Below are 22,638 nucleotides of genomic sequence, written 5' to 3' on the forward strand. Positions count from 1 at the left end.
AGCACAGGGACAGGGCTAGGTATGATCCACACAGCCTGAGGAGAGGTGCACAGAGCAGAGGCTCTGGGTCCTCACAAACCCACTGTAGCAGAGGGACTGGACAGAAATTACTTTCCCTGAGCCTCAGTTTCCCCATTGGCAAATATGGATACCCCCTGCCTGGCAGGGAGACCCAGAGGAATGCTCGAAAGTGAAAACGGGTAAAGTACTTGGCACAGTGTCTTGTGCTGAGCAAGGATTCAGAAGATGTCCCAACCCTTTCCCCTTCTTGCCAAAGCTCTCCCCGTGAGCCTGTGACTAAAACTGCCAGGTGGAGTTTTTCATGCAAGTATCACCTTCTTATAAAGCAAGAATAGGATTATTTAGCACTAACAAATAAATCTCACAAGGAATTTCTCAATTCCTGTGCAGATACATACATAAGCCACCACTTACATCTGAATATAATCATGGCTCAGAGTTTTGCATCAATCTCAGCATCAACAAGTGTGAACTATATCTTATTACTGTCTACCTGTGGAGGCCTGTGAAGAAGCAAAATGGCACAATGGTAAACAGGAAACACTCTTCTCCACTCACTACGAAACTGTGTAAAAATAAATTTATGTATATAAAAAAAAAAGGCGAACAAAGGATTAAAGACTTTCTATGCCGAGGGAAAAATGAAAAGAAAAAACGAGTTAAAATTGTGCCAACTCATTTGACAGAAATTCGGGTTCTTTGAGACGCATAGGAAAAAAAGAAAGGTTATTTTTCTTTTCGTAAATAAGTAAATGCTGTGATTTTTGTGTGGGAGCCCGCCAGTTACACCAGGAGCCCCACTGCAGATGCAAATGCTGCCTCTGGCTCCCACAGACCAAAAAGAGCTCTGACTTGGTCCCTGGATGTGGTGGCCCAGGGCTGTGCCAAGCATCTGGTGCATCTGCAAAATCAGGCTCCTAGACGCTCCCGCCAAGCCTCCCCAGGTAAAGGACGGAGAGAAAGAGAGAGGAAGCTGTGACCTTGGCCTCGTGCCCTCATGTACCTATCACATGCCTCCTGACATTGCAGTGTGCTGGGAGAGGTGGCTAGGGGCCTGTGAGCCTGGTTTCTGGGTCTCACTCCCCCTGTTCTTACCGCCTGAACTATCACTTAGTATATAATCTAAATTTATGTCCTCAAACTGCGCTGTAGAAAGAATATCTAATTCATAAAAAAGTACTTGGAAACAGGGAGGAAAAGACAAAATCTAGTAAAAGTGGTGCTTAAACCCCTGAAGAAAGTCATCAGCACAAACACCTCTGCCACGGTGTGGTAGCAAGGGGCCAATCGGAAGCTTGGGTTGGGATGCTAACACATCTGAATTTTATATATATGGTCGTGGTGTGTAATTTACTAAAGAATTACCTTGATCTTTATAAATATCAATTTACTTTATTAACATGGTTAAGCAGTTTCCAAGCATTTTATATGGAAGGACTGTGTTTCTAATGGCCCAGAAGGAGAAGGCCTGACCATGTCCCTCCCCTATTTACACACTTCAATGGCTCTCCATTGCCCTATAAAGTTCAAACTCTTTAACAAGGCTTACAAGGCCCTGGATGGCCCGGCCCTTGCCTGCCTACCTCAGCTCTCCTCTCTCCTTTCAGCTCTGTGCTCCTGTCCGATACTGAACTACTCATACTTTCTGGAAAACTCCATGGTGTTCATTTTAAGTCTTTGTCGATGCCATTCCCAGTTTCCCTGGTTTCAGTTTAGGTAGTCCCTTCCTCTTGGAAGCACGCCCCTCAAGGCTAGATGTGGTGTCTGCCCTACTAGACCCATGGCATCCCAAATTCACTGCACTTACTTTCCACTTGTCTGCATCTGCTCCAGACAAAACCCTGTGAAGGCAGGGATTATGTGACATTCACCATTTCATACAGAACTCCTCACATGATGCAGTGCCTGGGTACGCAGAAGGATCTCGAAACATTCCTGTAGAAGGGGATGTAGACGGCATCCTACCACAGGCCAGGCCCTGGGACATGCTGGGCACATACAGGACTCCCTTATTTAATCCTTACCACAATCCTAAAAGATGGATACTAACCACTATTCCAGATGAAGAAATTAAGATACAGAGAGACAAAGTATCATGCCCGAAATTCCTACAGCAGCGGAGCGGTCCAGCAGGGGACTGACAGTACGTTCAAACTCTACAAAAGTGCTGCTCCCATCCCTGACATAGTCTCTGGCACTGCAAACCAGGAGACAACAGGGCGAGCACATACCAGTTTTGTTGACATTCTCCTTCCCCAGGTGATGAGGATGATGAGCCTGGTAACCTAAGTGTCTCTGAAACAGAATTCAAAGCCATCAGCTTATCAATGTAAATGGCTTTAAGGCCACTGAGGAAATAAAAACAGCAATGGTGGGCACCTGGGTGGCTCAGTTGGTTAAGCGAATGCCTTCGGCTCAGGTCATGATCCTGGAGTCCCGGGATCGAGTCCCGTATCGGGCTCCCTGCTCGGCGGGGAGTCTGCTTCTCCCTCTGACCCTCCCCCCTCTCATGCTCTATCTCATTCTCTCTCTCAAATAAATAAATAAAATCTTTAAAAAAAAAAAAAACAGCAATGGTTGTTGATCTCTGTTGAACTCTATGTGCCAGGCACTGTGCGAGGCACCCAATAAGCATTACCTCACTGGATCCCCCAACGGTCCTTTAAGGGAGAGACGGCCATTGCCCTCACTTGATACATGAGACAACGGAGGTTAAGAGGTCAATTACGGTTCCCAAGATCGCATAAGCAGGAAGGAGGGGAGCCAGCACCCAGAGCCCACGTTCTCACCACTATGCTTCACTGCCTCTCTGTAGAGGTGCAGCAGCAGCTACAGGCTAACCCAAGCCTCTGCCTGCAACCGTGCCAGGGCTATCGCCTTTCCTGCCTCCTCCCTGAGCATTCTGCCACCGGGACTGATACATACATGATATCCTGCATCCATCCCTCATGTTGCTCTGAGGCCTGGACACAAAGCATTGTTTGTGAGGCTTGGAAAGGAAAGTCTTCATTTATCAAACAGGAGAAGCACCATCGACCAGATGTGACCTGGCGCCTGCTACCAGCCATGGCGCAGAAGAGGGGCGGCAGAAACGTCTCCTGAACCGAACTGAGGTTGAAAGAATGAAAGGAAACAGCCACTGTGTAATCTGGCCACGTTTCGGTACTTCCTAGCTGCCAGCTAACGAGATCATTCTCTCCAAGAAGAAACTAGGTCTATGCCAATAGCCTTGGCTATCCTGCTAACTTACCACTAGCCTCAAATTAATGTTTGCTTAAATGAGAGAAAGAATATAAAAAGGCAGAAGGAGGGGTAAGAATCACGATCAACTATAAACTTGTCACTTTAGAAGGAAGGAGGACTCTTTAAGGGGACGAGGTTACCATTTAACACACAGCAAGGGCATCCTGGTAGAGCAGGAAGACCAGAATGAGGTCTTTCCCCAAAATAACTTTTTTTCAAATGAGAACACTAGGTTATAATTTATATTTCCTTTTGTGCAACAAATTTGAGTGTCATAAAAATGGTTAAAAAGTCTTCCTATGGTAGCTTTTTCTAAACTTTTATGAACATCTGCCACATTCATTTGAAGTTTAAAAAATTCTGGCACATATGCAAAGGCATAATAAGGTGCCTATAGCTTTCAAGAAAAAATAACAAGACAGTCAAAAATAAGCTTTTTGCTGAATTGCCAGTAAGAAAACTAGTGTGCGAGATGAGATGGGCCTTCCCAAGCTCCCTCCTTAAAGAGCTTTCCTTTGGCCCCAGGTACGAGCTCCTCCCCGAGCATTACAGCCCATAGTTCCTGGAAGAAATCTCAGGAAAGCATTTCTCTCCCTTGAAGGTTATAATAGAACCAGATAAACCCAATCAAAAGGAATGACTAGAGCACTTGGAGTCTGAGCTGAAACCCACGCAAGGAGATAGACTCAATCCCATGATTGGGTAGTTCATGGCTGCCCAACACACCCAGGAAAGACGACTTTGTCTGGAAAGTGGCTTGGCTGGCCTCAAGAATGGGGCGACAACTATTTCTGTTTTTCTTTTAGTGCTGACCACACAGGAGTTCAGCATGGCAAACCCCTCCCCAAGTTCAAACAGGTCTAAGATTTATCTTGCCTGGTGCTTCCTGAACCTTCTAAGCCCTTCAAAGGCTGAGGAGAGGAGACTTGCACCCATTTACCTAAACGCAAAACTGTGTCAAATTTTAGCTTCAAAATTTATGTATATTTTGCACTGCATGTTTTACTACCAAAGGCCTTTTCAAAAATGCCTTATAATCATATAAAAAGTCAAAAATTTACTCCATCTTTAAGTAAAATTATAGTGCTGGGTTCCCTGGAAATTGTGATGCCTATTGGAGGCTCTAAATGTGTTCCGGATTCCAGTTTTCCAAGTAGGCACTCAGTCCTTTTCAGAAAACACCTGCTCGGCGTCCTGCTAAGTGCTGAGGACACCACACGAACGAAGCACAGTCTTTGTTCTCAAAGAACTCATACTCCTAGGGATGACAGAGAGGACAGAGAAGCAGACAGCTATCATCCAGAGCAAGAGGTACAGGAAGTGAAAGATGACAACTGGGGGACTTTTGGGAAGAACTGGAGAAGGGCAGGCTTAGCCACGGGGGTGTTGGGGGGGCGTGTGTGTTTAGGGATCACTGAGAGCACTTGCCAGCAAGGGACAGTGAGGGGACATGAGGCACAACAGCGGCGGAGACTGAGCAGATGTGGGGAGGGCAGAGAGAGGTGGGCCGTAGAGGTGCAGGGACCAGGCAGAAGGCACTCCTCCAGATGTCGGGACTGTGCCCTGAATTTCATCTCCATCTTCATCCCTCCACAGCCTAGCAAATGTCTGGAACACAGAGGCCTGCATTTTGCTTATCAAATGAATGAGGAAGGCTTCATAAGAATCCAAGAGAGCAAAGAAAAAAGGTCAATGAAGGCAGTGAGGAAGGAACAGGGTGAGAGTCCAGTCAGAGACGCGGTGGCTACTTAGAGAGAAAGAACTGAAGAAGAGGAGCCCTCAGCCATGCTCCGCACGTCCCACCTTGGTGCCTTCTCAGGCAGCGGTGCCACTCACAGGGATGGGGAGCACCGGAAGGCCGTGCGTGCGTGCGTGCGTGTGTGTAATGCATTGTTTGGGGAAGTCTGAGTTCGAGCCATCTGTAGTACATTAGGTGACAGTCAACTGGCACTTGAAACTTTGCATCTGAAGTCCACAGAAAGGGACGCCAGTGTTAGAATCACAGCCGAGAGTCACTGACATTACCTTGGTAGCTGAAGCAAAAAGCCTTACTCGAGAAGACTAGAGGGCAAGCAAGCTAAGAAAAGCAAGCTAAGACTAGAGAAGAAAGAAGAAAAGCAAGCTAAGACTAGAAACGTGGACAATGCTAAAGGTAAAGACACATGAAAAGGAGTCTGAAAAAGCCCGTGCCGGAACACTCTGGAAGGCAGGAGGAGGGGCAGGAAAGAGTTGTGGACTCTGATAGACCAAATGGTCTTTATATTCGTGTTTCAAACTCTGCAAGAACAGGCATGAAAGGTCAATGAGAAAGGATTCGCTTCCAATTTTTCACACAGGAGCTTTGAATACACCCCTAAACTTGACAAACAAAGGTAAAACACAGAAGAAATCTCTTCAATCTGATCTAAATACACCATCCAAGATAGTCCATAAACTGTGTACTGTATGTGCTCAGGGCTGGGTGATGACAAGGAGGAACTGTTAACAGAATGTAGGAGCCACATGGCCGTCCTGTCAAATTAGAAATTTGAGCAGATTTCTGTGGTCTATTTTGATCAAGATTCTCAATGTCAAACAAACAGGTTTTTCGATAACCAACTTGTTTCATTTTCGTAAGCACAATAGCACAGCGTGCAACAGTTAGTGAAGAAGCAGGTGGTCCTCGTCGACGTGAAATGAAGGGAACAGAAGAAGAGAAGTAGCACTTCCTTTAAGACATGCAAAGCATCATCACAGACGGACATGGCTCTAGATTTTCCCTCTGAGAGCGTATCTCCTGTGCAAAACAGGCAAGCCCCCCACCTCCCACCCCGTTTTGCTCTAGTACAAATTTAAACTCTCTCTTGAGGAGGGAAAAGCTTAAGGTTCATGTCTACGAACCAATGGCACTTACAAAAGCACAGAAAAGTCCTTTAAAAGAACTGCTATCTAATTGGTACAGCCATGCAGAAAGCAATCTGGCACCAGATTCATAGCTTTGACCAAGCATTTCTACTTTGGGGGTTCTGTGCTAAGGAAATAAGTCAAAATGCAGATAAAGCCTTATGCATAAAGATGTTCACTGAAATGCTATTTATAAGAGCGGAAAAGGATAAACAACCTAAGTGTCCAACAATAATAGGAAAATGGTTAAGTTGTGGTATATCCAAACAGTGGGCTCACAGGCAACAAATTAAAAATTATTATTACTGCGAGTAGATTAAAAACATGTAGACATCCCCATGCCATAATCTTAAGTGAAACAGACATAAAATTATACACACACACACACACAACCAGTTATGCACATTCATACAAAATATATATTCACAGAATATAGACTAGGAGGAAGAATAATGAAATGCTAACAGTAGTTGAATCTGGAAATAATGGTATTGTGGATAATTTTAACTTTCTTTTTTGTACTTCCTTATACCACATGCTCTACAATGAAAACGTAATACTGTTACAGTGATTTAGAATAAACATCATTTTGAAAAGCAAGCAATTTCCCTTCCCTCATTCAAACCCTTAAAGAACCCCTTCCTCCTGCCTCTTTGAACCTCACTCCCTCACCCATGAAAATTGACAATCTCCAAGCAAAGTGGAAAAACACTGGAAACCAGAGCCCAGTGGAAAGGGTCTCTGCTGAACGCTCAGCTCTGTGCACCTGGGAGGGGGCTGCATATGAAGTGTTGCTTTGACATGCTCCCATGTGCAGAGCTGTGAATCCAGAGACTGTGTCTTTTTCACTGCCACATAGCAAAACAAAGCTGCAAGTAGAGAGATCTGGGGAGGAAAGGCGCCAACTTACCTCCATTAAACTTAAATGGATTCCTATGAGGTAGGGCATGGGAGCACTGTGAAGAGAAACAGAGACACACAGCTGCTTTAATGTCTGTTGCTTCCGACAGAAAATTACAGATGGTTCACTATTTGGAGAAAAACTGTTTTAATAAACGTATGCACAGTTACATTTCCTTTCACAACAAAAATCCTAAATGTGACATTTTGTTCCCAAGCCTAGAAACTTCCGGAGAATTTCAAAATGTGGGCAGCCTGAGAAGCAGCATGGGTGGTGGGAAGAGCACCGACCTTGGCGTTAATCCCTCAGGAGCAGCTCTGTGACTACACAGCCTCAGTTGCCTTATCTTTAAAATGGGATATTGGAATCAAACTGGCAGCTCATGATCAGAACAAGAGAGAAAACATGTCAAATGATTAGTATAGTTCCTGGCACAAAAGGAAACTATTATTGCCACAATTACGACAGAAAAAGCAGTTAACAAGGTTGAATGGAAGGCATGATGCGTTTCGGCGAAAAACGATGTTTTATTTGCTGTTTCCTTCTGCCATCCAGAGATGTGATCTAACTGTCCATTCTGACTGGCCTAAGTACGTGAGGAACTTCGAGCAAGCCTTCCCCCACCAAGTGCACACATGTCATCCAATGACACCACAGTTCACAAAGCCCCTTTCAACTGCTTCATTCACAGGGAGGGCAATGGTTCCCTAAGTCAGTGACTGAGCAGGAGTAGAGAACCCAACTCCAAAGCTCTTAAAACCTGGGCATTATGTACTGATTTCCTTTAGTTTCAGGAGTGTGTGTGTGTGTGTGTGTGTGTGCTCACACACATTATCATTTATGATGCTACTTACCGATAAATGGGTTAAGCATTAAATGAGGAAATTCAAATTCATCTTTCCTAATCCACGCAACAATGGCATAAGGTAGGCGTTATCCTCATTTTACAGAGGAGAGAACAGCCCCAGAGAGCTTAAATCCCTCCTCTAAAGCCATAAAACAAAGGAAGCAGCAAACCTGGGAGGACTCTGAAGTTTCTTCTTCTGGGCCATGCGGACTTCATAACACTGAACCTAAAATCCCTGGGCCCACCTCCCATCAATGGGACAGTAGGGGAGAGAGGTCAAGAAGTAGGAGGAAGAGAGTGAGCGGGCACCTTTTCCCCAGGTCTCCCCAGTACGTAACACATCCTATGAAAGGTGCAAGAGTTATTCTGTGAGCCTAGAGCAAAGATACCTGGCTCTGATCAAGGTGACCAGGCACCTTTCCTCTGGGGCAGCCAGGAGACTGCAAGTGGATCTGCAAGGATGGCTCTTCTTGGGAACAGGGTGCGGGGAGCCAGAGGGGTAAGAAGTGAGAACACAGAGGTGTGCTTTCACTTGAATACTAAGGAGTTTAGGCTTTATCCTGAAAGCAATGGGTAGGGAATGAAGGTTTTTAAACGTCAGATGTGCATTTTAAAATTGCTCAAACATTTAAAAATAAGAGAGGGCACAATTCCCTCATCACCATTCAACAAATAAAATTCTTCAAGCAAAAATCCTTTCCCAGAATATAAAATGTCCTCCTTACTACAGATCTCAGCAGTAACATATCTTGGGAGCCTGTAAAACAGACTTGAATATTAGCAGCACAGTTTGGGAACTATTCTTCTAGAAGACTTTTGTATTTGATAATAGCCAAAGAAAGAATTATACACACAACTGCAGTGAAAGTGGAGTTGTCTTGTCTTTGCTTTCTTCTTCTTCCTCTCTCCTTTTTTAAAAAAAGGTATCTGCTGTGCACATTCAGCTTCTCTTCGCTTCTAGGGGCAAGGAAATGCCCTATGATATTTTTTTCGCTTAAACTGTAAACCATTAGTTTAGCTGCCAGCCAAACAAATGCTCAAACTTCCCAGTGTGCCGGGCTCTGCTGTCCAAGCTTTTTCCAGTGTACACTGAAATGAATGTGTTTCTAATTAAGTAGCTTCAGGAACACGACAGCTTCAATGTCAAAAATACAAAGTCTGAACCCTGGCAGGAAGTCTTAAGACTGCAAATGTCTCATCTAGTGGAACCTTGCCTAATGTAATGAAAGGAAGCAGGAAGAGTGCAGAATTCCAGAAAAATGGCCACTTATTAATTTGTCCAGAAGCACAGCCTAACACAGAGAAGGGAGAAAAACTCCAATCCATAATATTTAACCAAATCTCATCAACTTTTCCAGCTCCTACGTTTAATCATGCAAATGACAAAGGATGTGGAGTTTTAATTAGAATTTCAGAACTGAAATTCCAGCAAATGAGTTAATGTACAGAAAAAGACCGTTCAAACAAGTGTGAGAAAGAGGTGAAAATAAATACTGCAAAAGTCTCTGTATAACTAAAGGCTCTTACCTGAAAAGGAAATGTTTTCTAGAATTTTAAATATGTAGGTTTTAATGCCATGCCCTTTTGTCCTGCAATAAAAATCAGTGATACTCTGAAAGAGAGGAAAAGGAGTCTTGCCGAAGTGACTACAGATGCAAAATGGGACAAAGTGGGACTCACCCTTCAGGTATCATTAGGTAGGCATTTTTTTTTAAGCCCAATAATTTCCCAAAGAGTAATTATGGCCTATCATAGACGTGCAATTTCTTAGCCAAGTACTGTTAGGGCTGCAACAGCTCTGTATTTAGAAAATATTGAAAGCACATTTACTCTGAAATCACAGCAGCTCCAGGTTTTGTATAAATGCAAATTCAGACAAATACCTTTTACACTGTCATCATTTGCTTACAAAGCCTCAAATACTTCCCTGAATTGACTGCATTTTGCTCTGCAAAGATACTAATTACAGATTCCAAGTGGGGAGAGGAAAATGGGGGAAAAAAGAAAACACAGAGTCTCCTTAACATCTCAATGTAGCAAATATGTAACTGGGTAATTGTAGGTGTGTTCTGAAATTTTCTATTCTCAGTAAACCTCAAAGTTATTGTAGCTACTGACTCACTTTCTTTGGAAACCTCTTTTCTTTGGCTTTTTATTGTAAAGAGAAATTTGGGGGAGGGGGATCATAGCACCTTAACGCTACTTTTATTTTCATACTTTTCTTATCCAGTATTGGCCCACATTAACAAACATATTTATATCTTCGAAATTATAGAGTGCATACATATTTTATTGTTTTCTCATTGGCCACGTTAACGTCTCCCATATTAGACTACAATCTTTGTGATTAAAGACTGTGTAACATTCCACCAGCTATGGATATGCCTTAATTTACTGCACCCTATTTCCAAAGTTAGATATTAAGTCGCTTCCGACTTTTCACTATAAGTCATGCAGTAATGAAAATGAACAACTTCATGGGCATGAATTCCCAATCATGGAATTACTAAATCAAGAGGCAGGGCTCTGTGTGTGTGTGTGTGTGTGTTTGGTTTTTTTTTTTTTTTTACACCTTTTGTTATTTTTTGGCAAAGTGCTTCCTAAAAGGGCAGGACCTGCCCCACTGGAAATCTTCCAGGACGGTTGCAAGGGTTGGAGATAACCCATGAAGTGCCTGTTACAGAAGCAGCACACGGTAGGCTCAGTAACTTCTCATGCCCAGATGGGCTCTCTCTGAGGCCCTGACATGGCTGGTCCCACTGGATCCATTCGCTTAGCATCCGAAGAATGATTTCTTGTTCCTGCCCTGCTTCTGAGGGATACCTGGCAAAGCCCTGGTGAGGACAGTTGAGACTCCCTTATGAGTGTGAGGTGCTTGCTGGGCATCATCAGGCACATGTCCTGCTGACACCAAGCACACTCTCGTCACCCTTCTACTCGCTGAGCTCAGTAGGCTGCTTGACACTTTCTTTGGAAGGCAACCTTTACTCTTGGTTTTATATACCACCAAGGATGCAAAAGACCATAAGTAAACTGTAATTTGTTACTTCCTCACCACTTACAATGACAAAATTTAAAAACCACCTATCACTCTTGATCACTCACCTTAAAAGGAAAATACAGCAAAATACGTTTGTTTAAGCGATTCCTAAAACACTCCTTCAACATTCGGAGTCCGACCACCCTGCATCATTTTGATTCAGTCATCAGTGTGCGTGTTTTCCCAAGGGTATCTCAGTAACAAGACATAATCCAACTTCATCTAGAAGCTACCGTCCTTTATTAGGTCCCCCAAAGAACTTGCTTGTTGCTTCTCAAGAACACAGCAACGCAAATACCTGTTTGACTAATAGCAAATGAACACCGTGCTGCTTTGCTCTGGGTGCCTTTCAGTATTCGCAGTGACTTTGCATCTCAAAGCCGATTCCGAGTGCGATTTGGGAGACATTGTAAATGGCAATTAGACACAACATGTGTGGAACCAAGAGTGCACATAATTAAAGCGGTGGTCATATTAACAGCTCTGACCAAGTTCACACACAGGCAGGCCACGACAACCGTGTCACAGCTGCCCTGTGGCTGGCCGCAACTGCGGGATGCCATCGTGCATCTCTGAACAGCGGAACAGCGTGGATCTCTATTAGGCCTTCGTTCTCGGGAACTACTGCACTATCTGACTTCATCAGTTACATCCTGGAAGAGTAGAAACTACTCTTTCTTCCTTCTTCCCTGCGAAGGAAAGAACGTCTGTTGCTGGTGTCAAGGCAGTGACAATATAATGACCTTGACCTGAAAGGTATGTTTAATTTGAATCCTATTAAGGGGAAAAGGAACATTATAATATTTATTGAGCTACTATAACCCAGCTGCTTTTATGCATTATTTACACAGAATCCTCAAGATAACTCTTCAAGGTAGTGCTATTATCCACATTTTCAGACTGGGAAACAGGCTCAGAAAGGTGAAGTAAGTTGCCCAAGGTCACACAGCTAGTATAGGGAAGCTGTAATTCAAACCCAGGGCTGTCGGATGGCCATGCCCAGGCTGTCCCACAGCACACACTCAGTACTTAAGCGAAAAGACGTGCTGGTACACCAAGGGGGCTACTCACCCAAACCTCCTATGAACTCAGGCCTGCGACGTAGAGAACTTTCTTACAGGTAAGTTCTATGCACGAGCTCACTCCCAGCATGAATGTGGCTCCTGCAGACTTATTAAGGGTCTTGCAGCCCCGTTCATTATTACTGCACATTCACAATTTGTTTAATTCCTTTCCCCAGACAACTAGAGCCCTCTTAATTATGTTCCCCTGAGGTGAGTGGCTACTAATGGGAAAAGAGTCAGGTGAAATAAAAGAACACTGGCTGCTCAAATACATAAAATACAGCTTCCCAGGACAAAGGGGGAGGGGCGGAGGATGACCTGCGGAGAGGTGGGAGGGCCCCCACCCCAGGTGAGCAACACCTCTTTGACCCCAGTAAGGAATTAGCTAAGAGCTGCCCAGGGACTTGGAAGGTCCACTGTGTTGCTTTTCTTTCCCCCATAAAAATGCACAGTCAGCATTACAGTTCACACGCTGCAGTACCCAGTCCACCCCTCAGAGGCATGCACCTCCTTAATCACATATCCCGACTGGCCAAGGGGAGCCCATAAGTCTTTCCTCAGTTCACTACTTTTTTTTTTTTTTAAATATTTTATATATTTATTCATGAAAGTCATAGAGAGAGAGAGGGGCAGAGGCAGAGGAAGAAGCAGGCTCCCCGCCTAGCAGGGAGCCCGATGCGGGACTCGATCCCAGAACCCTGGGATCATGACCTGAGCTGAAGGCAGACGCTTAACCATCTGAGCCACCCAGGCACCCCTCAGTTCACTACTTTTAAAGGAAAGGAAAACTCTGAAAGAAGTCTTCTTCATTTGAGCTTTTCTTTCTTTTTTTTTTGGAAAAGAAACAAAAGTGTAAACACAGCTTGTCCCTTGTAGATTCTGCTCTGAAATAAGGAGACAAGAGGTGGGAGAAAAAGCACCAACAAAGACCTCACAGCACGTCTTGTCAGAGAGCACTCAGCATCATAGCTCTGGTCTCACCGAGAGTGACCTGATGGACGGCGGACAGGCCAATATCCTGGCTGGTGTGCACAGGGAGTCGGGCCCAGCAGCCACCGTCTACTGCACCCCTGCCAAGAGCCAGCACCGGGCTAGGGGCTCAACGGGCATTTTCTCAGCAGACCCTCACCACAACAGTGTGAGGCAGGTACGACTGCTCCCAGCACTGTACAGATGAAGAAATGAAGGTCATGCAGGTCACACAACTCGTCAATGGCAGAAGAGACTAGAACCCAAGTCCATTCTGCTGAGACAAAACGAGCAGACTGTTTCCCGGAAGCCCAGCCTTTGCACGGCTGGTGGAAGGAGGAGGGAAAGGAGATGAGGTCGTCCCTACTCTGCTTGCTGAGGGCTGGTCAGCAGCTATGCCAAGTCGCAGGCCCCGTCACGTCATGTCTAGGCACCCAGCTCCCCGCCTCCCCTCACCATAGGAATCCTCCTGTCCTAAATTCCTCTCTGAGCCCTTCGTCAGGCGGTGTCCCTGGGCCCCAAGCCCTCCTCCTTCAAGTCCTACTGAACCTCTGCTGCCCATCAGAGCAGAGCGCCACTTCTCACGTAACCCCGGTGGTTGCAAACACCTCGCTTTTTAGAGGCTTTTGTGGGGGTTGCCCATTTGGCATAAAGCACATGTACATGTGCATGGTTCTCCTAGACTGTCAGTCATAGGAGAGCCGAACGGTCTCCCGTCCGCAGAGGCGACCACGTGCTGAGCACGGAAGAACAGCGACAGCGGGGCTGCTCCACACTGAGTGCGCACCAGACACCAAGGGCTGTGCAGCGGGCTTTAGCCACCTTATCTCATTTAATCCCCAAATAATCCTATTTATACCATCCATTTTATAGATTAAAAAAAGGACTCCCAGAAACCTGCCCATGGTCACAGTTAATGGTGATTCCAGCTCAAATCCTTCTACTTCAAAGTCTCTTATACTACTCCTACTTAATATTCTCTTAACCATTATGCTACCTTAAGAAAAAAAACAACAACAATTATTTGACAATTGTAACTGAAAAAGCAAACAGCAAGTGGATACTTCATAGAATAAAACTGTTTGCCTTACTAGCTTAAATGAATGGATATTTTTTGTTCTAAGTAAGATTTAAAGCAATTTAATACAGTAACAAGAGCAGGAAAAGAAATAGGGCAAAGGGAAGAAACGCAAGCCGGGGTGAAACTGGTGTTCTAGCTGTGTGCTGGGAGGTCTCTTGCACACCTGCTGCGAGGGCCACAAATTTGGCTCTGAGCACTCCAGGGAGAAACGGGATTATAATAGGCTTCATGGTGTCCATAGAGAAAACTCAACTAGTCACTCAGGAGCTTGAATTTGGAAAAGGCAACTGGGGAGGGGAAAGAGAAAATGAACGTCTTATGATACATCTGTTATGTGCTCAGTGTCTTGCATCTGCTGGTCAGGCAACCGACAAATATTACTGTGTGTCAGGCATCACCAAGGGCCGGGGATAGAGGACACAGCAAGCAGCGCGGGTCCCCGCCTATTCGGAGCTTACAGCCAACAGCAGACATGAAATAAGCATGTTAGTGTCTGTGTGTGCACTGAGGTAAAGGAAACACACAAGGTGCTGTGGGGCGGACCTGCGGCGACCTCATTTCATCGTGGCAGCAGTCTTGAAAGGCTGAGCTCCATAATTTATAGAGGCATCTATGGCTCAAACAGGTTAAGTGACTCGACAAAGGTCACAGCTGGTGAGAGGCAGAAAATACGGCTTGAAAAGCAGAAGGCGGTACAAAAGCCATGAGTTAATCAGTTTTCTTAGGGGAAAAAGTATTTAACTTTGTGCCTGGTTTCCACCCGGCCCTCCCTGATTTATGAGCAATAGCCCGGGATGAGGACCCACGAGAGGACAGGAGCAATTCTAGACTGGGAGAGGAGGCACAGGCTGCCCAGCTTCCATGTGTGCTCCCAACTGTGGGGCAGTGGGGTGTGCACAGGGTCGGGCACTGGGGATGCTCTGCTGACGCGACACAGGTCTATCGCTGCAGCTGAAGCGTGGGGGGTGGGGGACAGGGTACAGTGCCCTTCTCAGTGTGGGCCCTATGGCTTCCCGGGGTAACCTTGGGGCTTGGGGGAGATGCCTTCCAGAGCTCCGAGCCCCCGAACCCAACCTAAATGAACACACGAGCTACAAAGATAAGGCCTGGATGAAAACCTGGAAAGGTCAACATCAAAGCCTGAAGTGGTCCGCCCTTTTGTGCCTCCTCAGTCTACCGGAAGGAGACATACTTGGAAAACATCAGGAAGGGCTCCATGGCTAAGACCACTGTAGCAGGAGAAGTTAATCACAGAGAAAAGGTCAGGAGACAGGGCTCTCTATTGCCCCAGGGAGTTCAATGAGAACCATAACAGCCAGAGCCAGCTGCAAAGGGAAGTCTCAAGTTGTGAGCCACCAGCCGCCTATGAGACTCTCATAGAAATGCAGGAATGAATGAGGGAAGAAAGAAATGAGAAAGAGAGGTTTATGGATAAATCAAAAGAAAGTAAACCGCGCCCCCCCCCCCAAATGTAAAAGTTTAAAAAGAGGGAAAGAGTTCTTCTTTTTGTTTTTCTAGGACTAAGGTATGTCACATGCCAAGATGCACAGCATCCAATTACTTCTTAGCCTAGCCTCTCAGTCTTTCAAATGTTTAAGGGTAAGAATAAACCCATTTTGTTGAGAGATCGCTCTGAGGTTAACACTGTGCTTCATGTACTCTCCCCTGGGCCAACAACTGAGAGAGGCAGGGACGCTTATGCCAAAAGTCCTGCCCTGAGGTAAGGCACCTCCCCTGCTGAGGCATGATGGCATCACATGGTCTGTGGTTCCTGCTCTGTTAGTGACCAGGAACACGTCTAGAATGTTTGCTGTAGAGACCACCACGCTGTGCCATAAAAATTCCACAGTTTTCTAAGTCTTGGGTCCAAGACAGGTTCCAGGTCAGGGAGGAGTGAGGAATTACATACTGAATGTGTCTCAAGAAAGGGAAAGCCAGGGGGCTCCTGGGTGGCTCAGTCATTAAGCGTCTGCCTTCAGCTCAGGTCATGATCCCAGGGTCCTGGGATCGAGCCCCGTATCGGGCTCCCTGCTCGGCGGGAAGCCTGCTTCTCCCTCTCCCACTCCACCTGCTTGTGTTCCCTCTCTTGCTGTGTCTCTCTCTGTCAAATAAATAAATAAAATCTTAAAAAAAAAAAAAGAAAGGGAAAGCCAGGCCAAGGCTTGGTTGTATAAGCAGAGGTCAGGGACAGCCATGCTCCATGCAGGCTAGTCAGAGACTAGGACAAGGGAGGCAAGCTGTGTTGCCCCCTGTCACATCAGGCAGCAGGACTGGGCCCGGCAAGGTGAGACCAGCAGGCCAGGTTCCGACACTCAGATGTAGATGCAGGAGCAGAGGAGGTGGACGGCCCACAGAGTGGGTAAGCTGCCATCAGGAGAGCTCCCAAAGGGCAGGTCAGTGAGCCGACAGCCACCATCCCCAACTGGGGAAGGGCCATTCCCGTGGTAGAGGGGCACTCTGTCTTCTCTAACCCTGCAAGTCTCTGCACCATTGAGGGCATGCAATGCTGAGGCTGGATGACGGGGCATCTTGGAGGGACCAAGTTAAGGGTCTGGTGCCAACCACCTACACGGCCTACTCATTTTCACAGAACATTTGCTTTCTGCCATATATGCTTCTGGAAGGTTAAAAAATGTCTATTTTTAAATAAGGACCAATTACCTTACTAACAATAAAGACTGTATTCAACATCTAACGGATCTGGAATTAATGGTGATGGTTGCACAACCCTGCGAATACACAAAACCCCCACAGAACTGTACACTTTTAAAAAGGTAGGGGCGCCTGGGTGGCTCAGTCGTTAAGCGTCTGCCTTCAGCTCAGGTCGTGATCCCAGGGTCCTGGGATTGAGTCCCACATCGGGCTCCTTGCTCGGCGGGAAGCCTGCTTCTCCCTCTCCCGCTCCCCCTGCTTGTGTTCCTGCTCTCGCTATCTCTCTCTCTGTCAAATAAATAAATAAAAATCTTAAAAAAAAAAAAAAAAGGTTAAGTGCTGCAGTATAGGAATTACATGTGAATTTAAAAAAATGGAACTTGAACCTGTAGAACCTACAGTATCAATATAGATTCCTACCAAATCTATAGCATAGATAATGCAAAGAGCTCCCAGTCTCTTCTCTCTGCCATTTTTCCACCAGGGAGACAGTTTACTCATAAATTGTCCAAAACTTCCTCCAAAGGCTCTTGGCATCCTCGGTCTTGGGTGCTGAAGGAAATGGAGGGGCATTTAAATGTAGTGACTGTCAACACCAAACAAGTTTTTAGATGCCAGGCTTTTAGCTACACTCTTGGGGATGAGGAAACGGGAGGCTCGGAGAGGTTATGTGATTCACCCAAAGACATGAATTTGGTGGGACCAGAGCCAGGATTTGGACCTGAAACTTAACTCGTCTACTACTCAGCCTCTCTGTTCAAACCCCAGGGTCAAGTTTAGCCAAATCTTACTAAGGGATTTACCTGGAAATCTAGAATTTGCCTTTGTTCAACCAACACACGTTGTTTGTACACTTCCTGCCCGTCAGGCCCACCACAGACCCAACTTCCCCCCTTCTTCTGTCTGAAACTGAAATCCTGGTCCTTACCCTCTCCTACTCCTCCCAGAGGAGCACTTGTTGCAGTGCTTCCGCCCCCTGAGCACTGGACCTGGTCCCTTGCTGCTTCTTAGCTGAAAAAAATCTGTCCTCCTACTCTTGCGGGACACCTGAATTCTTTTGTGAAGGAGTGTTTTATCAGATCAGGGACCATCTATAGATAAGCTCCTACCTTCCTGTGCCCAATGCCAGGGACATAGGAGGCACTCATAAATACTTGCTACAAAATGGAAATGACAGTTTTTGCTCACTTGGAATTCAATCTTTAACAAAACCTACATAGCCCAGACTTTGGTATATACAGAATTTTAGCCACACCTGTCTACCTAATCTACTTCCATTTTACCTGGGTGTCGTGTATTTCAACTGGATTTTGCTGGGTCATTTATATATATTCGCATTAATAGACAAACTATATATATATATATATATACACACAGACATATATATGTATATATACATATATATACACACATATACATATATATACAGATACATATATATGTGTATATATATACATATATATAGTTATTAGTTAACAAAAATAGTATCTACTATTTATGGAACACCTGTTTTGTGTCAGTAGTAATTACTATTCATGTTTGACAGAAGAGAAAGGAGGCTCAGAGAGAGGTTCAGTGACCTCAAAGCTAGTAAATGGGGAAGCCAGAACCAAAGCCAGGTTTCTCTGTTTCCATCACACCACACTTCATTGATTTCTATTTCTGTCACTAAGAATATCAATAATCCCACTAACTTCAGCATCAATTTATTCCCTATGCAAAATCACTGCATTGATGAAGAGAGAGATTAGACGGGACCCAGCCCCAGTCATCCAGAAGTCACTTCATAGCTTTGTCCAGACTGATGCCCCTACACTACATGGACTCTGCACCCTATGATCAGGCACATTCCAGACTGCTTGCTAAAAATTCTAGATGGAATACATGATGCAGCATGTGGGGACTGGGTTCAGAACCCAACACGGAACATGAATAAAGAATCTAGAACTAGTATCTCTCACACAGAATCTGAGCATGCCCACTGAGAGGAAGAATGGTTTCCAGAGTCAGGAGATACAATGCATTTTACAAACACAACTGCAAAATTCAAACCTTAATTGTACACACAGGGTATAATTTTTGGTTCAACCATGTCCTCAAGAGCATCAGGAGTTAGCTACAAACTTAACTCTTGATCTGGCTAGCCTCTGGGGGACACCATGAACTTGCCCTGATCTGCTCTGGAAATATTTTGTCACAAAGGCATGTTAACAAGTGTCCAGAACAACCCAAATATGCAATGCAATTTGGGAACTGATTTGTACTGTAGTCCTTATTTAGGACTACTTCTGAAAGACTAAGGCGGAAAAAGAAATTTACATGGCAAATACCATGTGGTTTCTACTGGGACCTTTTATTAGCAACATTTAATTAGCATAGTGCCCGGTACATAGTAAGTGCTCTACAAATATTTTCTGAATGAAAAACGTAAGTCATCAAGAAGCCTACATGAAAGTTTTTTTCACCAAATCTTGGTGACGGGTACAACTTATTCTCTAAAACTCTGGAGGATATTAGTAAGGAAAGCTTTAGTATCAGATGGCCTTACATTTTAAGCACAGGCTCTACCATTTCTTAGCTGTGACAGTGGTTTAAGTCACTAAACCTCCCTGAGCTTCGATTTCCTAATCCATGCAATGGAGCTAATAATGAAATATTATTTACGGTTTGATTTTGAAGATTTGCAATAATGTTTATAAAGAGTATGACACACACACTACTCAATAGATGGTGATGATGATAATGAAGGGAAACGCAGATTCTCATCAGCAAGTTAATCCCTTTGTCCCAGAAATGGGCAGGCCCTCCCAACACTGGCCAAGGTCAGGGCTGCCATCAGCCAAGGTAGGCAACATTCTCATTTTCACTTTCAAAGTCAAGAAAATGGTACAGATCTAAAGTAGAAAGGAACCAGCAGCACATGTTTTTAAATATTCATAAGGGCTGGAAATGTCTTACTCCTTTCGTTTTCTCTGCCATCTGCTTTTGTTTCTTTTCTTTTCATTCTTATGCCACAGCTGCAAATGAAAACAACCATACAATAACTCAAGTTAAATAAAAAAAAAAAAAAAATCAAAATAAAAACAATCCGAGGGGTAAAAAGAAAAGATGAATTACAAAGTTTTCCCCTGAGCTCACAAAGCAGTAGAAGTAAGAATGTTTGATGTGAGTTAAACCTTCTGGAAACCAAAATCCATGTCCTATGTTTATAATAACCATGATAAGAGCAACCACCATTTACTAAATGGCCCCTGTGTGCCACTTGATGACCAATCTCTCTAATTCTAAAGCCACTCTTCAAAGTAGATGAATTAAACCCACTTTACAGAAAAAGATTAGGCAAGTCAAAGAGATAAAATAGATTTTTAATGGTTACACAGCTAATAAGAGATGAAACTGAGATCTGAATCCAGGTCTGTCTGAATCCAAAGCCCAGGCACTTTCTCTACCATCCTCTCCAAAAATGGGAAGGGATTTGAAAAATTTAATTTGGGAAATATTTAGGGCAGACCATTTGTACTAAACGGATTTATTCAGATAATTAAAATCTGTGATTATAACTCTAATTAAAGTTAACTCAGATAATTGGCTGCTGTAATGTGCAATTAGAGTCTTCCACATAATTGTGGGGTTTTCGGCATCATACTTTCCATTTATTCACTGCGGCCCAGAGCTTTGCTCTACTGATCTCTGTTCTACCCAAGGCTGTATTATAGCTCTTGGGGTCTCTGGGCCCAAGGACCATGACTTGTCATACCAAAAGCAGGATCTGGACTCAGCCCCATTTAACATGTCTTTGTCCAGAAGCCAATGAACACCTCATCTTCAAGTGCAATGTAAAAAGCTCTCACAGCCTACACTGTTGTCCTGAAAACCCCTAGCAGCATGTACCTGAAGAAAAACTGGCAGCAGTGGTCCTCATGTGTTAATTACACTTTCGAAGTCTATTATGCATAGAAAGGGCACCTGCTGGCAGTGAAAATGACTAGAATCTGCCCTTCCTGTGCAGTGAGTAAATTGAGAGTTCATTTCTACAGGAGATAATAGTTTTCAGATTCCATTTCGTGTATCCCCTGCATGGGGACGTACTTAACATTTAAATCATCTGCAGAGGAACAAACCTCCTTCAAATTTACATGTTTCAAGCTCCTAGCACTTTACTTAAAATGCTAGTTATCCCTGCTGGCTCTTACCACCAAGGATTAAACTCAACAGTGGTGAAAGTCACCGAGCACTATAGAATAAAGTTATTAGCATTGACTCAAATTTCATGACATTTGTAGTTTCTGACCAAAGCAGTCGGTAGCAGGCTGAAGGTGATCAAATCAAGCCTTGAATGGGAGATCTGTTTTTTCTCTTGGGGGCCTTTTATTTCCACATTCTTAACATCTTGCAGTTAATAAACAGATACCAGTCTCCACTGGCCTGTAATCATCCTTTGGTCAAACGTCAAAAAAGTTCTTTTGTGAAAACAAGAGACCAGGAGAGGGACTGCTATATCGTTTACACAGAAACCTCCAAGATGGAGCCTAATCACAAAACCCACTCAGGCTCTGAAAAATGCAAGTCTTAGCTTCTCTTGGAGTGGAAGCTGGGGTTCACAAGGGCTTAGCAGCCTTCACTCTCGGGTCTTCCCTTCTAAGGTAGACCCACCAGCATCATCGCTCCCAGGCAGGCAGTTCAGGAGAGGGCTGGAGTTAGAGAGGAAGTTGGAAAGAGGATCTCGGATCACCTTCCACAGGAAAAGAGCAAAACAGCCAATAAATCCTTTAAGCAAACAAGAAAGGAGGGCTGGAAAGAACAACTGGCTAGAATAAATACTGATTTTTTTTAAAGTGAAACTTTTCAAGTATAGAAACCATACTTTTTCGTTGTAGAAACAGAATAGCGTAGAACAAAATAAAATAAAAATCACACTGAGTTCCTCTCCCTCCTCCCCATCACAAACCCCTGCTAACACTGTGGTGTGTTTCCTCTTAGATCTCTGCCTTTGTGTATGTGTGTATATACATATATACATACACACACATCCATATACATACATCTACATATGTATACACATATTTTTGTGTTTCATAGACACACGTTTGTTTTTATAAAAACGGAATCATTCAATACATGGTATCTATATTGGAACAAGTTACTAAACTTCTTGGGGCCTTGGTTTCCCGACCTGTGAAATGGAGCTAATGATACCCGCCTCCCAGGGTTGCTAGAGGAATTAAGTGAGATCACAGACTGGGGCATAGGAGATGTTCACCTCTGGCAGCTATTGTTACCACTGTAACTGACAAAACCTTTCTCTCTGCACAGTTCTGGGAATGTAAGCTGCTAGTTTTAAGCTAGCTGACAATTTAGCAACCAAAGCTTTTGAAATAATAGAAAAAGTCGTACTATTTGGGAGGCAGAGAAACTACAATGACGCTGCCAGGTCCTACCAATACCTGCACACAGAAGCCCATCTGTGCTCCCACCTGAAGCGCAGCATCAAAACACACAGGTGAGTCTTTTCCAGGGAGAACTCTAAGGTTTCCTCTTAAAGCACATGTCTGAGGTGAGGTGTGCGGGGCGGGTGTCTCTCCATGGAGGGATCAGAGACGTGCACAGGGAAGGGACCTGTGTGTGTGCGTGTGTGTATGTGTGAGAGAGAGAGAGTATGGGGGCCACATGTCTGTGTGGGGGTAGGTGTCTATGAGAGTGTTCTATGTTGGGGCTGGCAGCAGGCTTCCATGTGCTAAGGGGATTGGGAATCACTGTGTGAGTCTGTCTTAGGAACATATGTCCCCTTTCTACCTTTTCCGTCTATGCCTCTCACTATCCTCCTCCACCTTTGTCTGTCCTCTTTCCCCCTCCCACTCCCCTATCTCTTTCTTCCTGTCTGAGTGTCAGTGTCCTCCTCCGCCCAGCCCCCCAGTCTTTCATTCAAACAACAACAAA

At 44.6% G+C, this 22,638-nt stretch overlaps 1 protein-coding gene across 20 annotated transcripts in view; it reads right to left on the reverse strand.

Annotated features, from left to right (window-relative positions):
• The window catches only part of DENND1A (DENN domain containing 1A), a 501,269-nt gene that overhangs the window by 193,587 nt on the left and 285,044 nt on the right, over positions 1–22,638 (reverse strand). For all 20 annotated transcript variants that reach the window (XM_054509412.2, XM_064579581.1, XM_045883119.3 and 17 more), the window contains one exon: positions 7,058–7,103. In XM_054509412.2, the coding sequence (XP_054365387.1) occupies positions 7,058–7,103 (46 nt within the window). The remainder of the gene's footprint in view (positions 1–7,057; positions 7,104–22,638) is intronic.

The sequence above is a fragment of the Mirounga angustirostris genome, unplaced genomic scaffold, assembly GCF_029215605.1.
Source record: "Mirounga angustirostris isolate CCGP_5_RB_7025 unplaced genomic scaffold, mMirAng1.0.hap1 SCAF_15, whole genome shotgun sequence".
Taxonomy (NCBI): domain Eukaryota; kingdom Metazoa; phylum Chordata; class Mammalia; order Carnivora; family Phocidae; genus Mirounga; species Mirounga angustirostris.